This window comes from Sabethes cyaneus, chromosome 2 (assembly GCF_943734655.1).
Source record: "Sabethes cyaneus chromosome 2, idSabCyanKW18_F2, whole genome shotgun sequence".
NCBI lineage: Eukaryota > Metazoa > Arthropoda > Insecta > Diptera > Culicidae > Sabethes > Sabethes cyaneus.
The window spans coordinates 145641415-145658132 of NC_071354.1; the positions used below are offsets into that span (position 1 = coordinate 145641415).

The window sequence follows — 16718 nt, forward strand, 5'->3', positions numbered from 1 at the left end:
TATTTGGTGCACGAAATCGACATTAATTGCTACCACGAATCGAATTTCGTATCGGTAGCAGAAACGTGAGTGGCTAGTCTCCCAGAAAGGGGTCTAAAAATAGTGGAGATAGAGTGGCCATTAACCAGGAGGCTTTGTTTCTTTCTTTACAGGAATTACTGGAAAGAAAATGTATGCAACTGGCTGGTGGACAAAAGAGGGGAGCTGTTATTTACGGTGAATGAAAACGGACCAAAAAAAACTGTTGAACGGAATTGTAAAGAAAAATTTGGTAGGAAAAAACTTGTTTATTAGACCTTAACAGTAAATGCCAACAATAGGTTTACGCAATGTTTCTTGCCACATTCCGGAAGTAGTTTTGCATTTGTTTCATCCTCTTGCCCTGCAGCTGTTCGATGCGATCCATTTGCCGTTTGTCCCGGCAAATGCCGCAGAAATGCGTTGTGGTGATGTGCATTGGGCTCCGGTAGTATATGTTCGGATCACGATTGTTGCTATTTTTCTTGTGGGCCCAGATATGCAAAATGATTTCTGTGAGGAAAATCAATATGGCCGCTAGTTTCGGCATGATGAAAAGCGACGGAATCAGCAGCAGTAGGTGGCTTGTTTTGTTATAGCCAAGAATAACTTCCTATAAAGTTTAATGTCAGAGTAGAATTGATGAGCTATTAGAAAATTGTAATTACCTTCTGAAGGTTCATTATTTTCTCCCGACTGGCCAGCGGGTAACTACTATCAAGTTTGTCAAGGCATTTCTTTCTGCGATGTTCTATCTTTGCGCTGTGCCGCAAGAAATGCTTCGGAATGAAAAACTTGGAGCGATCGCGACGAAACTCATAAGGCGGATAGTCACTGTTTTCGCCGGTCTCCTTATCGTAGAAGAGAGTATCATCAACGTAAGAGCCGTGATTTATTTCTCCGGTTTCTTTGTCCAACATCGTAGAATAATCTATAAAATAGTAAATATAAAATTACCATAATTTTCTGGTTCTTTTATTTTTGTGACGATTCCGTTACGCTATGGTTTCAGACAATTCAAACGACAGCCAATCTATTCTAGTAAACACAAGCAGCGGTAGACATTCAAGTTCAAAGGTCAGCGACTTTAACGTTACTATACAGCCGTTTTAACTGAACGGTCGTACGCAATGCATCGAAAAAGGTATTTTTGCATCGAATGTTGTCAATTGCTGTAACTGAGCTTGTGTGAACTGTATCAAAACTACCGCACGACTACCGAACCCACGACTAAGAGAATTGATTGATAATTTTCTAATTCAAATACAGTAAACTACATAATGCTGTTGGATGATTTGATCATTGTTTTACAAAAGTTCAATTGAATGTGAAATAATTTACTTGTGCTAACTTTGAAGAGATAGGTGGTCAAGCAAGAAACATAAATACACATGAAAAGTAGAAATTATGACGCATTTTGGTTTTGGTGAGTTTAGTCGACTCAAAATACGGAGCTAAACCAACACCCCAAGTAACATTTTTGTTGTATAATGGGCTATCAAGCACTTGTTCCACGGGAATTAACTGTACAATAGTTGAATAACAGGGTGTCTACTCAGTTTCGGAAAAATAATTCCCTTTCCAGGTAGTTTTCCATAAAAATATTTTAGCAATGTCTCCTTAATAAAAATTACAGTAAATTATGGTGATCAAAAACACGTTCAGTTCACACCAACTAGCATCAAATCACACTAATGTCTAACTTTTTGGTAAGGCCATTACAAATATTTTAAAAAGTTTTTGTCCCTCCGGTGTTGGGCCACTGAAGGGGGAGGGGCGAAAAAAAACAAAGAGAATTTTTTAATCGAGCAAAAAAAATATGGATTTTAGGCATTTTTATTTTAAGTTTAAACGTGAAAACCAAACCTATTCTTGCTTTTAATATATAAGTTGTTAATTTCCATGCAAAAATCTACAAAAAAAAAAAAATACAAAAACGAAAGGAAAATTTTTTGGCCGATTTTCGGAAACTCCGCTGTTTGAATATCTATTTCTATTTCATGCTAGAAGCGTTAACTCAACTCGTACACCCATTTTCCAAGTTTTTCAGGCTGTACAGCCCACAGACAATAGATTGTTTAAAACAAAATGAACTCATATCCTACATATTATTTTTTTGCCCCCCATTTTTCGAGCCAATTTCCAAGGGGGGTGACAAAAACTTTTAATATGATTTGCAATGGCCTAATTGACGAACCGATGCATTCACGTTTATTGGGAATCGACAGACCCATACCTTTTTCCGTCCATAGTCCAATTTCTCCAAATTCATTTCAAATTAATAGGGGTTATTGATATTTTAAAGCTCTTTTTTATTACCTTTGTTATACTATAATAAAGGTTGTTACACTTTCCTTAAAATTTTCAGAGAACTTGCTGATAACAACCAATTTCACGGCTAGACTCGGTTGAAAATTACAAATAAGGTACCCCGGCGCCAGTGGGAATACGGGGTAAGTGGGAATAAAGCTCATAACTCGCTTCAACCTAATTTTCTCCAACTGAACCTTTCTAGAGATGAAAGATGCAACTCCAACGCATACATCAATATTATAGTTTGAATATATTTGGCTTTCCAAACACCAAAATTCAACTTTTAATTTGGGTGTCGTTTTCAATTTGCGAAGTTATACGCACATTTCTATAGATGATGGTTTGGTCCCAGGCGTTCGTAAAAATACATGTTTTTCTGCCAGTAGGTAAACATAATTAGTGTATCAACAAGTTACGCGCCATAACTAGTTGTATAATTTGGCAAACGACATAAAATGTACGAGTCGAAATGAAGGCGTCATTTCAGAACGCCCGGGGCAAGTGGGACCAATTAAAAATAAAGTTTTTTAGAACAAAGCTTCCTCTCTTAATATATTTTTAGATGTACTACAGAACATTTTCGCTTTAATTACATAATATTTGGATCGGCAAAACTTTAAAATAAAACCAAAAAAGGCCAAACCAAGAGGATCATAAAAAGAAGCCTATTAAGGGGAAACCGAAAGTGGCTCAAAGATGGCTGGATAAATGGCTACCATTCGAAGCATGTATTGTTTTGCGCCTTAAAAATGCATCTGTATTGGCAGAGCACGCTTTCGCCACGTAATCAGTGCTTCCAGCGCTGTTATAATGTCCTAAAACTTGTAATTCAATTTATCGATCTGCTGTGTATCAATAAACGCTCAGCAAAACATAATTGCTAATGGAAAATAAATTTAACTGAACATATCGATCATTACGTGTTCATAAAAGCGACCAATGTATAATTTGGAATTAGTTAATAGATATTTGGTTACGCACATATTTCGTTGAACTAGCGATTTCGGAAAAAGCAGCAACACAGTATCAAACTTTCGTCACATCAATGAGCTTTTAAAGAGCTTTTAACTTTCGCCGCATCGATGAGCTTAGAGTGAAATAAACAAACAAAACGCAAACGCAGGAATCAAAAACGCAATCCGATGCAAGCGGATTAATTAAACATCCTAGTGATCCTACGCATTATTCAGTTGCTGCTGTTAATTTTGATTGAATCGGAGTGCCTTGATAAAGAAAACAAACCCTTTTTCGGGATGTTTGTAGTCAGTGCGGTTGGCTGCGGATCAGCTGTTTATGTTTGCAAGCTCCGCTATTTGACATATATTACCAATACTAATGCAATATTATTATTATTATTATTATTTATTGAATAAAATTCATCTGACAAAATATTGTCTTAATGAAAAATAAAACGAACACAAGATCATGATAGTCTTCTCATAAAAACATGCAATGGAATGTTGAAGTCAAAAATGCTGTAAGCGAGATTGAATGCACTGGCTATGGCACGGATTGGCTCATTTTGTCCGTATTGTCGACTACGAGCTGCGAGGTGTAAAAAGTTGCGTTGACGTATAACTCTCTCTGGAGCATAGAAGTAAAACTGCCGGAGTAGTTCAGGCGAATCGACTTCCGAAGTGATGATCTTAGCAGCAAAGAGAGCTTGTGCAGTGAATCTTCTCCGTTCTAGGGTATCAATTCCAAGTAGCCGACAGCGATCAGTGTAGGAAGGCAGGTTCGTAGCATCACGCCATGGTAGCCAACGAAGTGCGTAGCGAACAAACCTTTTTTGTACTCGCTCGAATCTAGCAATCCAACACGCTTGGTATGGACACCATACCACACTACTAAACTCAAGAACTGAGCGGACTAGTGCACAATACAACGCCCGTAGGCACAGCGGGTCGCGAAAGTCTTCGGAGATTTTGAATATAAAACCAAGTTGTCTGTTGGCTTTCGTCAGAATGTCGTTGTAGTGAGGTTTGAAGGTCAACTCACAGTCAAGAGTAACTCCCAAGTCTCTAATTTGGTAGACCCGTTGAAGTCTGTGTCCAGCAATTGAATAAGTAAACATGATCGGTTTCTGTCTACGGTGAAAGGTTATCACATTGCATTTGTTGATACTAAGTGTCAAAAAATTCCGGGAGCACCAACTCTGCATACGATCTACACTTAGTTGCAAGTAGCCGCAATCATTAGTACTGTTGATGATGTTATATATTTTGACGTCGTCGGCGTAAAACAGGCGGCAACCAGATGGCAGTATGACAGAAAGTTCGTTGATAAATAACGAGAACAAAAGTGGCCCAAGGTTACTGCCCTGGGGGACACCCGAAACATTCGTAAACACTTCGGAACTAGAAGCTCCGATCTTAACGCGAAGCGATCGGTTTATCAGATAGGATCTGAACCAGGCGACTAAGGATCTGTTGACTCCAAGTTTTTCTAGTTTCCTTAACAGTATTTCGTGATCCACTCGATCAAATGCTGCCTTGAGATCAGTGTAGACAGCATCAACTTGTCCACCGTTGTCCATTGTGCGAACGCATAGTGATGCAAATTCGGTCAAATTTGTCGCAACAGACCGCTTGGGATAGAATCCATGCTGAGCAGTTGAAATGTAGTTCTTACATGAGCAGAAAAGCGCCTCATTGATAATAATCTCAAAAACTTTAGAACAGCAGCATAAGGAGGTGATGCCTCTGTAACTCCGAACGTCTCTCTTATCATCTTTCTTGTGAACAGGGAACATAAAGGAGGATTTCCATAGTTCAGGAAATTTGTTCTCTTGCAGTGACCTGTTAAACAGTTTTGTAAGTGGAGTAACTAACACCTCCGAGCACAACTTTAGAATGGACGCTGGAATGCCATCGGGACCAGCAGCATAAGAAAGCTTTAACTTTTGGAGTGCAAACATTACGATTTGTTCACTAATGTGAAATGGACTGAACTCAAAAGTATCACTAGGACAGTCGTTGATGGCAATGGCGACTTGTTCAGGTGAGGCAGAACGTTCGTTGAACGAATTCCTGAAGTGTTGGACGAAAAGATCGCACTTCTCAAGTTCAGAGTTAGCAACTTGTTCCCCAAGGTGAACCGACATTGGCAGACCAGCCTCTTTTTTCTTGGAATTTACGAAATGCCAAAATCGCTTTGGATTCCTGCACAGAGATGCCTGTGTGCGGAGAACATAGCGTTGGTACAGAAATCTATTCAGTTTCTTGTAGTCGTTACTCGCACGGTTGAATTCCTGTTTTGTAAGGTGAGAACGATTCCGGCAGTATCTTCGTAGAGCTCTAGCCCTCAGCCGTTTTAGTCTGCGTAGGCGATTGTTCGACCAAGGAGGTTTTAAAGGCGGGTGGGCGTCGGGTACAAATTCACTAATTAGGTTTACGATTGTTCGCTGGAAATAATCGACGGCGTCGTCAATACATGTAGCAGAGTTTATTACGCGAGAGATAGCGGATCTGATTCCATCATGATCAGCTCGGCGAAAGTCCGGTGTACCCTCATTCCCGAAGGCAGACTCAAAAATGATCGGCGTTGGGAGATTCAACAGGACGTCCAAAGCAGGATGGTCTGCGTCGAGCGTGATCAAAGGCTCAATTGCTTCCGAAACGGTGCAGACTTGCGTTGCGGCCTCGTTACTTAAGACTAAATCAAGAAATCTGGCGTTTTTGTTGGCAATACCATTGACTTGCATCAACCCATGTAGGGCAAAACCGTCGATAAGTGTAGAGCTGGCCGCAGATAAAGCCATTAGGGAGTCGACCTGGAAAGACCCGTCGCTCGACTTGCACCATCGGAGCTGAGGTTGATTATAGTCCCCAAACTGCAGAGCATAGTCACTGAGGTCCAAGTTGGAGAAAACAGCACCGATAGAGTCCACGTGCTCATGAATGCTGTTAATATCGTTACGTCGATCCGGGGGTAAATAGATGACACCCACACTTACAATAAACAAATACAATATTCAAATAAACGTTTAGGTTTTTAACGAACACATGAGATGTACAGTACAGTGTTTGTCGCATTAACACAATAACGTTAGCCACTTTCGGTTTCGCCTTAATATGGCCTATGAGGGAATAAACAGTTTGAGCCCATTCTACCGACGCATAACCGGTGTTATGTGAATCTGGAAAGGCAGAGTTGATACAATTAAGCTAATCTGCAACTGGAAGTGGAAAAATAAAGCGTTATAGCTATTATAGCATAACTATTTGTTATGATAGTTTCACTATCAGCTCTGTCACATTGTGCATGGTAGAACACGCAGATAATAATCGCACCTCGATATAAGACAATTTATAATTTCTAAAAGTTGTCTTATATCGAAATTGCCTTATATCGAAACATGGTTTTTTCAAAAAAAATTTGCATTAGCGGTCACCAGTTTTGCTCTGTGTTATGTGTTTACGGTTTTTAAACTATTTATTATTGTTTGAACTATTAGTTTTTTACTAATTTTGGGGTTATTTTGAAATAATGGACATCTTCATGGCACCGATTTCAGAATGGAAAATCAGCTCTGGTATCGTTACCAGCTATGTCAAAGGGATTTGTTTCGATATAAGACAAAATTGTCTTATATCGAATTGTCTTATATCGAGGTTGTTTTATAACGAGGCTGTCTTATATCCAGGTATCCCTGTATTTAATAACTATTAAAGAATGGTTAATCATAAATTGCGTCTCGCAAGAATTAGATAAGCTACACATTCAACTATATTGCGTTACAATCCTGCATTACTGCGTAATTGCGCACGAATTATGATTTATATTTATTATAAAGTAGCCCGTCGTGCTTAAATAGCAATCTGATTTTGTTACGGCATATTTGGATGAACTATTAGCAGAAACATTGCCTTTGGTTGCTTTTCTTCAAGGCTTCAACATTGCTGCACACAAATTTCTGTTACATTATGGTTTTCAATCAAATTTGAATATAGGTGCCACTTGCCCCGATAAATGCGACAAGTGGGACTTATTGTCATGATTTTGAATATTCTCCTTAGATTCATTGCATGTAACTCGATAGTCCTTTTTTGTAATTTCGAAGTGATACCACCGAAGAGTTTCTGTGCGTCAAACACGGCTCTGGTCCTCACAAGCTCCCGCCTCACGCCTCCACGAGTCATATGATACCAAATGCGGCGTAGCCTGGGCAATGTTGTCAATCTGACAATAGCGAAGTGAGGAGGTGCGACGCGAATACTGGCGCGGTAACCATAGCATGGCGGTAGAGGAAATGCTTCGTCAAACACGAGCGTCTGTTCACCAAGGAGGTGCGGCTCAAACAGCGTTTGTTCTCCATGTTAGGGGCGGCTGATTATTATATTCGTCCTTATGCCAGCAGGGACTCTAAACAGTGCTGTGCACGATGGTCCTCCGGCGAGACAGGGGGTTAGGGGCAGGCCCAACAAGCTGCCCTGGAAAACAAAAAGTTACCAACAACGAAGAAGAAAATAGGAATCGGAACAATCGGCGTCGACCTAGGCGACGAAATAAGGACTACGATTGGAAACTCGGGACATGGAATTGCAAATCGCTCGGCTTCCCGGGTTGCGATAGGATAATATATGATGAACTACATCCCCGAAACTTCGTAGTCGTAGCACTGCAGGAACTTTGCTGGACAGGACAGAAGGTTATGGAAAAGCGGGCATCGAGCGGCTACTTTCTACCAAAGCTGTGGCACCACCAACGAGCTGGGAACTGGCTTTATAGTACTGGGCAATATGCGCCATCGTGTGATTGGTTGGCAACCGATCAACGCAAGGATGTGCAAGTTGAGGATTAAGGGCCGTTTCTTCAATTACAGTATCATCAATGTGCATTGCCAACACGAAAGGAGACCCGATGACGAGAAGGAGGCGTCCTACGCGCAGCTGGAGCAGGTGTATGATGGCTGTCCGCGACGGGACGTGAAAATCGTTATCGGTGACATGAACACACAGGTAGGACAGGAAGCTATATATAGACCGGTAATCGGGCCAAACAGCCTGCATGCCGCAACGAACGACAACGGCCAACGATGCGTAAATTTTGCAGCTTCCCGCGGTATGGTAGTCCGAAGTACCTTCTTCCCCCGCAAAGATATCCACAAGGCCACCTGGAGATCACCAGACCAACGAATAGAAAACCGAATTGACCATATTCTAATCGACGGTAAATTCTTCTCTGATGTTATAAACGTTCGCACCTACCGCAGTGCGAATATAGATTCGGATCATTTCCTAGTTGCAGTCTGCATGCGCTCAAAACTCTCGACGGTGCATAACACGCGTCGAAGTCGTACGCCGCGACCCAACATCGAGCAGCTACAAGTCATCGGAGTTGCCCAGGAATACGCGCGGCAGCTACCAACGGAAGAACAACTTGGCGCAGCAACTCTTGAAGGTGGTTGGAAAGGCATTAAGACCGCCATCGGTAGCACTGTTCTAGCGGCACTAGGTACAATGAATCCGAACCGAAGAAACGATTGATTCACTTCAAATCGGCGTACGACACGATCGATCGAGATCAGCTATGGCAGATTATGCACTACTACGGATTTCCGGATAAACTAACGCGATTGGTCAAGGCGACGATGAATCGAGTAATGTGTGTTGTTCGAGTATCAGGGGCAGTCTCGAGTTCCTTTGGATCTCGAAGAGGGTTACGGCAAGGTGATGGGCTTTCATGTTTGCTGTTTAACATCGCTTTGGAGGGTGTGATAAGAAGAGCGGGTATAGACACGAGTGGCACGATATTCACGAAGTCCGTCCAGCTTCTTGGTTTCGCTGACGACGTTGACATCATTACACGTACCTTTGAGAGGATGGCGGAAACGTACATCGGACTGAAAGCTGAAGCCAAACGGATTGGACCTGTCATTAATGTATCGAAAACAAAATACATGAAAGGAAGAGGTTCTAAAGAAGTGAATGCTGACCTCCCTCTCCGGATTCATTTAGACGGTGATGAAATCGAGGTGGTAGAAGAGTTCGTGTATCTGGGCTCACCGGTTATCACAGACAACGACACCAGCAGAGAAATACAAAGACGCATTATGGCAGGAAATCGTGCCTACTTTGGACTCCGTAGGACGCTGCGATCGAACAAAATTCGCCACCGCACGAAGTTAACAATCTACAAGACGCTGAGACCGATAGTCCTTTACGGACATGAGACATGGACTATGCTCGTGGAGGACCAACGCGCCCTTAGTGTTTTCGAACGGAAGGTGTTGCGCACCATCTACGGCGGAGTGCAGATGGAAGACGGAACGTGGAGGAGGCGAATGAACCATGAATTGCATCAGCTGCTTAGGGAACCACCCATCGCTGCCACCGCAAAAATCGGTCGCCTGCGATGGGCTGGGCATGTCGTGAGGATGTCGGACGACTGCCCGGTTAAAAAAGTTCTCAATAACGATCCGACTGGAACGAGACGGCGGAGCAAGATGGATCGATCAAGTGGAAGGCGACCTGCGGATCCTACGTAGACTGCGTGGCTGGCGAATTGCGGCCATGGACCGAGTGGAATGGAGACGACTTCTTCGTACAACAGAGGAAACTACGGCCTGGAGCTGATTAAGTAAGTAAGAGTTTCTGTGCTGCAAGAATTTTAAAATAATCACAAGTGTAGATTACACAATCGAATGAACCGTAACTATGCTATTTTTAGGTCCCACTTGCCCCGGGGTACCTTATATCAAAGTGAGCGTGAGTATGTTTGTACATATGGTCGGTGTTAAATTTGTTAAATCAGACCGGACCAAGTCGCAAAATTTAAAAAAAATGAGTTAATGACAAAAAACGATCAAGAATTTTCTAAGCTACATTTCATTCTAATCAGGCTCATAAATGTTGCAAATAGCCAGAGTTATCAGATTTTGAGCGATTGATAGCTATAAACCATACAGAGCAGCAAACTTTGTACGCGTTTTTCACGAAATCAGAGTTTTGTTACCTGGTTCGGTCTTATTTAACACCGACTATATGTTTGTATGTTTCGCCGTAACTTCAGAACGCCTTTTGGACCGTTCTCCACTAAACATGGAACACATTATCCTTGACATAAGAGAATCAGCACATCAGCACAACCCTATGCTTGTACTTTTACGTATGTTTACAATTAGCATTTAAAAAATAGTGATTTTTTCGGATCGCAATACTTTAAAAAATCATATCTTGCGAATTCCAACAGTAACATCGAAATAAAAAAATACATGTCGATTTTTTTTTGAACAAAGAACGTAAAAAAAATATTTCGAAGAGAAAAAAAAATTTGACTGTAAATTTCTCGTGGAATGACCCATAAATATGTAAAAAGATGCAAAGTATAAATTTAAGAAACTTCGAAGACGCCGAAGCTCAAAAACGTCGGGAAAGGTGAGTAAAAGGCCATGACCATTTTTTTTTCAGAATGGTCTTACTGTGTGGCTTCATTCATCATTAAAAATTCTTTTTATTTTAGTGATACGCACTGCGGAGCAAGAATTAAACTAAAATATTTCACCTCACATATTTAAGATAAAGAGGGTGATTCAAAGTAATGTAAAATTGTTCAAGTCAGTCTTTCCGAGTACGTTATGCAGCTTTCCTCATATTGTTTATTGCAGCAGATGTTAGGATGATCTGCAGTGTTATGCAAGGATTTAATAAAATCTTAATATTTCGGTAGAAAATTTTAATATATTTGCATAACTTCATATGGTTTGACTAATCATTGAGCTGCAGAGAGGTCACGTAAAAGTACCAAAAATATCAAAGGTATAACCAAAACCTACGACAAGGATGATTTGCAAGAAACAAATAACGAGCTTTACTGGTTAGGCAACTTACGCTTGGCAGGTGAAGCTTGACCAGAAAAAAAACCATTTATCTCTCGTGCTGTATAATGATATTCCCAGAAATCGCTGCTAAATTGAGCAGCAGTTTTTTTTCATCCCAATTGTAGGATACAGGTATGATTGCATTCGTCAGATGAAACCAATTTTTTACATTTATTATGAAATTTGTTAATCAAAACATAAACTGATGGATATTAGCAAAACTGTATTTATGACGCGTACTCAAATGTGTTGCGGTGCCGAATTACGTCGCACTATGTCTAATTAGTAAACCAAACATTTGCATATGCCGGTAAATAGAATTTTTGGGTCCGCAATTTTCAACAAAAATAGTTAATATATCATTAACCTTTAGGTATTAATTGTCAGTAAACTAAAAACACAAATTTTGTATACCTATTAAAAATAGTTCGAACTTTTATACACTTGTGCTTAATGTTTATAGTACTTGTTACTATTTATATTACCTGTGTGTTCGTGATAAAACTTATATAAATAGTAAAATTAGACTTATTTGGTTACAAAAACAATTATAACAATTTTTACATTTTCCGCCATTCATGAAAATTTCAAAGCTGTTTTTAGGCACCTCCTTTTCATCACGCTACAAGGTGACTTCACTGCCTTTTTAAGGTCTGAAGCCCGACGTATGTATTAGCTTTATCCTTCATGTTCACATAACAATAATAAAATAATTTATTTTCGTGGTATGTGCGAAAAATAATTTTTAAATGCACCTCCAAAATATTTGAATGGGGTATTTTTATATTGTTCAGTAAAAAATGTGTTAAATAATTCAGTAAAGTAAAATGTTTCATTACTATCAACATTAAGTTTTGTATTATTTTCAATGCAACCAACAGTATCTCCTAGGGCGGCGTTTAATTGTTCTCAAAATTGTTCAAGAGCTGGAAATACCCACAATCTACAGCAATAAACCTGTTGGACCATCATCATTAATCCTACCTACGATTAACGATCGGTGCCTCTGCATGTGTTGCACTGCGGAATGGAATACACTGTCTACAGGAATATGTTCGGTTGGATGGTCATTAGTGGAAGATGATTAAATCACGTCACTACATGCCACGCTCACTTAGATATAAGCCGGCGCAATATCTCGAATATTGTTTTTTTTTGTTTCTCAAAAGCAACGCTCCTCAGCAATCGGCGTTGACTCTGTAAACACTTCCATCTACGATCGTTGATTACCGCTGTGCTCAGGTATATGTGTTTATTCTGTAGGTACACCAGGATTCGCACCGAATTTTTCGTACTGAGTGCTTCACAAATAATGATTCTCAAGTAGATTGAAATGCTTTCGATTGAACATGGCTGTGTTGGTTGGTTGTGCTATCATCCAACACTGAGATATGCAAATCAGCACGGTATGAGTAGATGTCCAGTTGAAACAAATTACCAAAAACAAATAACCACCAGCGAATAAAACGCCAACCGCACAGTCGAACGTACCAATCGCCACTGATTCACGAAAGCAGAAGCTTGTTGGATCGTAAATATTTTCTCCAGTTAAACATTACAGTAGCGGTCAGAAGACTTGTAACGATAAAGCCGATGTTCGCGTTTGAACTTCCGGCTGTAGCAAAGTTATGCTATAACTTTGAAAGTCAAATGTTTATTCGTGGTTGAAAGGCTTAGCGACATGTGGTCGTCTTAGCTCGTAAATTGATCATATATGAGTTTTAGAAGACATGTAAATTGAATACATATTTATTTCCTTTTGATGTAAAAACGGCGCAGCGCTTTGGATTGTAGTCCACTTGAAATATTTGTTTTTCGATCGATTTTGACGTAGGACTACGTCTTACGGCAAGGTTTGGGATAGGGTGTCATTCTCATTCCATTCCAAATTCCAAAAAATCTTTCTCGAAAAGTGGACAGGTTTTAAACGCTAATAACTTAGCGGTTTCTTGATCGATTTTCAATATTCTTACACCAATCGATCGGAAAACCTTCTAAGAATTAACCCAAATGAAGAAAAGTATGAATTCTTGATGAACTATTGAAAAATTGAAAATAATGAAGCATTGTCCAACTGTAAATTCTCGCTTCGTGATTGGTTGCAAAAGACGCCATCATAGTTTTAACGTATTTTTAAAAAAGTGACGAAATCTCCCCGTCCTAACAGGTCGAAGCTTCTTTGCAACGATTGAACCTAGACCAATTTGACCATCTGTGCTTGGGAAGTACGCCAGAAAGAGTGCTGAAGTCCGCTCGTCCCAACAAAATTCCTTACGACCGCGATTAAACCTAGCCCAATTTGATATCTGTGCTTGGGAAGTACGCCGGACTGCGAAACCACCCCTCTTCTTCAACCGGTGTTAGCGTTTAAACATTAAAGATTGTCCAATTTGATGTCCAGGTCCTGAACGTAAACAATTTTGTTGAAATGTAAAACCACCTTTTTCCTTCAACCGATATCACCTTTAAACATTAAATCTAGTCCAATATGATGTCCTGAAAGTGAAACTTCATAGAAAAGTGAGCGGTCACCCTTTCCTTTTACCAGATTGCATATTGCATCCATATGCTGCAAGAGTTTTGCTCGGAAACAGGGCTGAAAGGATATTTGTGCATTTGACGTGACGCAGCAATTCTCAAAGCGAGGAAAATCAGCGATTCTCTTATCCGAGAACAGTTTTGAACGATTCATTTGCTGCTTTGCGTCAGTTAGTTGCCTGCAATTCTTGGCAGTTTCAATAGTTAAGCATTACATTTAGATTAATTTCATTCAAAAATGATGGACAAGAAATCCGTAGTGATGTCAATGTTTATTTGACCGTCAACTCAGTATAAGCACAGAAAAACAAACATAAGACTCGTTTTCCATTCTTCGTACCGATTAAACCGTCATTTCAAATTTGGGCTTAGTTGGGAATGTCTCCGTTTTGGTCAAAGTGGCGCTTTTTGACGAAAGAAGGGGAATTCCCCATCAAAAATACTTGCTACTTCGAGGTATACCCATGTTGCTATTTGATATTTGGGAATGTCGATCTTAAATGGTGCTAGTGTTCAGGCTAAATGTGAGGTACGATCATTTTTGTTGATTTTTCCTCCAAGAGTTATGTCTGTTTGTCTGTGCCTGTGGTTTGGCTACCAATCAATGAATGTTTGAAGAAAATTTTGATCCCGTTCCTACAAAAGCATGATGCAGATAGACGATACGTGTTTTGGCCTGATAAAGCATCATCGCATTACGCCAAAAAACTCAATCGTTCCTGAATACCCACTCGATCTCATTTGTATGTATGTATGTAAGGGGGTAGCCATCATCCTTCAAGGGTTTCCCATTGCATGCAAATAGAATTACTGAAGAACCAAATTTATCTACCAACCAACTTTTATGTCAATGCTGTACGTGAAAGACCAAAAGGGGTTGAGTGGATCTATTAGCAATGCCGCTTACATGATTCCACGAGAATAAAAGACACTCTTTCCAGCATAGACTTGCGGTTTTTAGATACATAACTTCGCCGTGCAAACTTAACGTGTGTGATGATTTATGTACTGGAAGGGCACGTCAAAATCCTTTCCGACCTTATATAACTTGAGCTGGTTACCACATCCCTCATCCAGTCTTTCATTCATTCGATACCCTGATGCTCCCTTCCCTTTACTATATTGATGGTATATGGCAATGTAATAAAATGTTATATTTTTTATATTATTGATTAAAGAGGTATGTGTTATATGAATATACAATATATGAAGATACTATATGGGCAAAAATAGAACATTCTCACCAGCAGTCCTTCGAATGGAATAGAGTTGCATCATTTAAGGTTCCATAAGTGCTTCCATTATTAATTTAATGTTCCATGTAGTATCCATGAGCATTATTTAAACTATTTTTCCTGTACAGTAGGAGTTGCTTCATGAGCTAAAACCAAACAAATAATTAAAATAACTTATATTAAGCTTACCTCCTAACAAGGTCGCGTGGCTCAGCCGTCACCCAAACTCGCAGTTTTGGGATTAGGCAGCCGGGAACCAGTCAGCATCACACCTCCTAGTTTGGCTACTCAATGGTGCATTCCCGGGTAAGGCCACGTGGAGGCGCTAGGTAGGGGCTTTTGGGATGGCTGGAGCTATACTGGACGCTTGCCCATTTACCTTCCTCATTCCATACCCAGTATGGACCCCATTCGATCTTATTTGAACCCAAAAACCACAGCCCGACAAATCTGCCTGTGGCCCAATCCAAAATTTCTTCGGGATTTTGAGTTCCTTGGTGTACAGAAATAATTAGACAGCCACGAATTGCAAACATTTGATTGGTAAAATCAAGAGTTGCATTCGCAAAGTTGACATGACAACGCTCTTGTTCCGACAAGAAACAGAAGCTTTGCCAAACAGCTGATTACGAATCTTCTTCAAATATCTTTGTCTTTTTTGACAGCTTGAGAAATAAATTCCAAAATTTTAGTTACCACCCGTTAAAACCACCCCTCTTCTTCAACCGATTTTATCTTACACATTGAATCTAGTCCCATTTGATGTCCTGAAAGTGAAACGTCATAGAAAAGTGAGCGGTTATTCTTTCCATTTGCCAGATTCATATACTTCAAAAATTTGTTCGGTACTGATGTCTTGGACGTAAACAGAGCTAAAGGGTTATGTGTGCATTGGACGTGACGCAGCGAGTCACAAAGCGAGGAAAATCAGCGACTGTCTTATCCGAGCATAGTTTTTGAGAGTTTTATTTGCTGCTTTGCATCAGTTGGTTGCTTGCAATTCGTTACATAATTTTGAAAGTAGTATGAAAAGTATGAAAAAAGCTGTAAAGTAGATTGTCGAAAGGGACTAGTAAGATGCAGAGGACGTCAGCTAATTAATCTTCTAACTGGCTAAAAGTTGTAAGGCAATTATACTTCAAATCAGTCTATCATAATGAATGGTGCTATCAACAATTTCGTGGAAATTGACAAATGCGATTCAGTGTTATAAATGATAACCCAAAATAGTTATTTATTTCTAAGTAAGCTAGCTAATAAGTAAGTAAACTAACTTCGTCAACTGTATACCAGTTTCAAGTCAGTTACTTAAAGTTGACTAGTGCTACAAGTCATGCAAAACTTGTCGCCAATCACTCAATTCAAGAAAATTAAATTTTATCTGCAGTTATTACTTCGTGGCCTTTAAAAAGGCCGATTGATGGATGATATTCATCCATCATATTGTATGCCACGATCATTAAATGCCTTCTGGGATGGCATTTTGGCTAATTCACTCAACAATAGGAAACAGACGAAGGTCTGAACCTCACACGCGGTATCCGTTGAGCCCTTGCTAGGCAATAATACTCACAGTTACTGATAAACATTCCAAGTACCGTTTCCAATCATCGTTGTGCTTTTTCTTTTGCCTGGGTCCATACCGATTGTTCCGTTTGTAGTTCATTTCCTGAATTTTTCCTAGCATAAGTTTTTTAAGCATAACGTCTTTCAAGGGCTGCGAGGCTTAGTTTCGCGGACAGGGTAGCCGTCTTGGGTAAAGCTGGCGAGACACAGTGTTTCATAAGTGAGCC

At 40.0% G+C, this 16718-nt stretch overlaps 1 protein-coding gene across 2 annotated transcripts; it reads right to left on the reverse strand.

Annotated features, from left to right (window-relative positions):
- Window positions 1-280: 280 nt before the first annotated feature.
- On the reverse strand, window positions 281-12633 carry LOC128735730 (uncharacterized). 2 transcript variants are annotated; one of them, XM_053830217.1, is made up of 3 exons: window positions 12137-12633; window positions 687-949; window positions 281-631 (listed from the first exon to the last, which is right to left on the reverse strand). In XM_053830217.1, the coding sequence occupies exons 1-3, from the start codon at window positions 12162-12164 to the stop codon at window positions 323-325; spliced, it is 600 nt and encodes a 199-aa protein (XP_053686192.1). In that variant the 5' UTR covers window positions 12165-12633; the 3' UTR covers window positions 281-322. The 2 variants fall into 2 exon arrangements, with proteins under 2 accessions (XP_053686192.1, XP_053686193.1); XM_053830218.1 differs by having other exon boundaries at window positions 12591-12612.
- Window positions 12634-16718: the final 4085 nt, after the last annotated feature.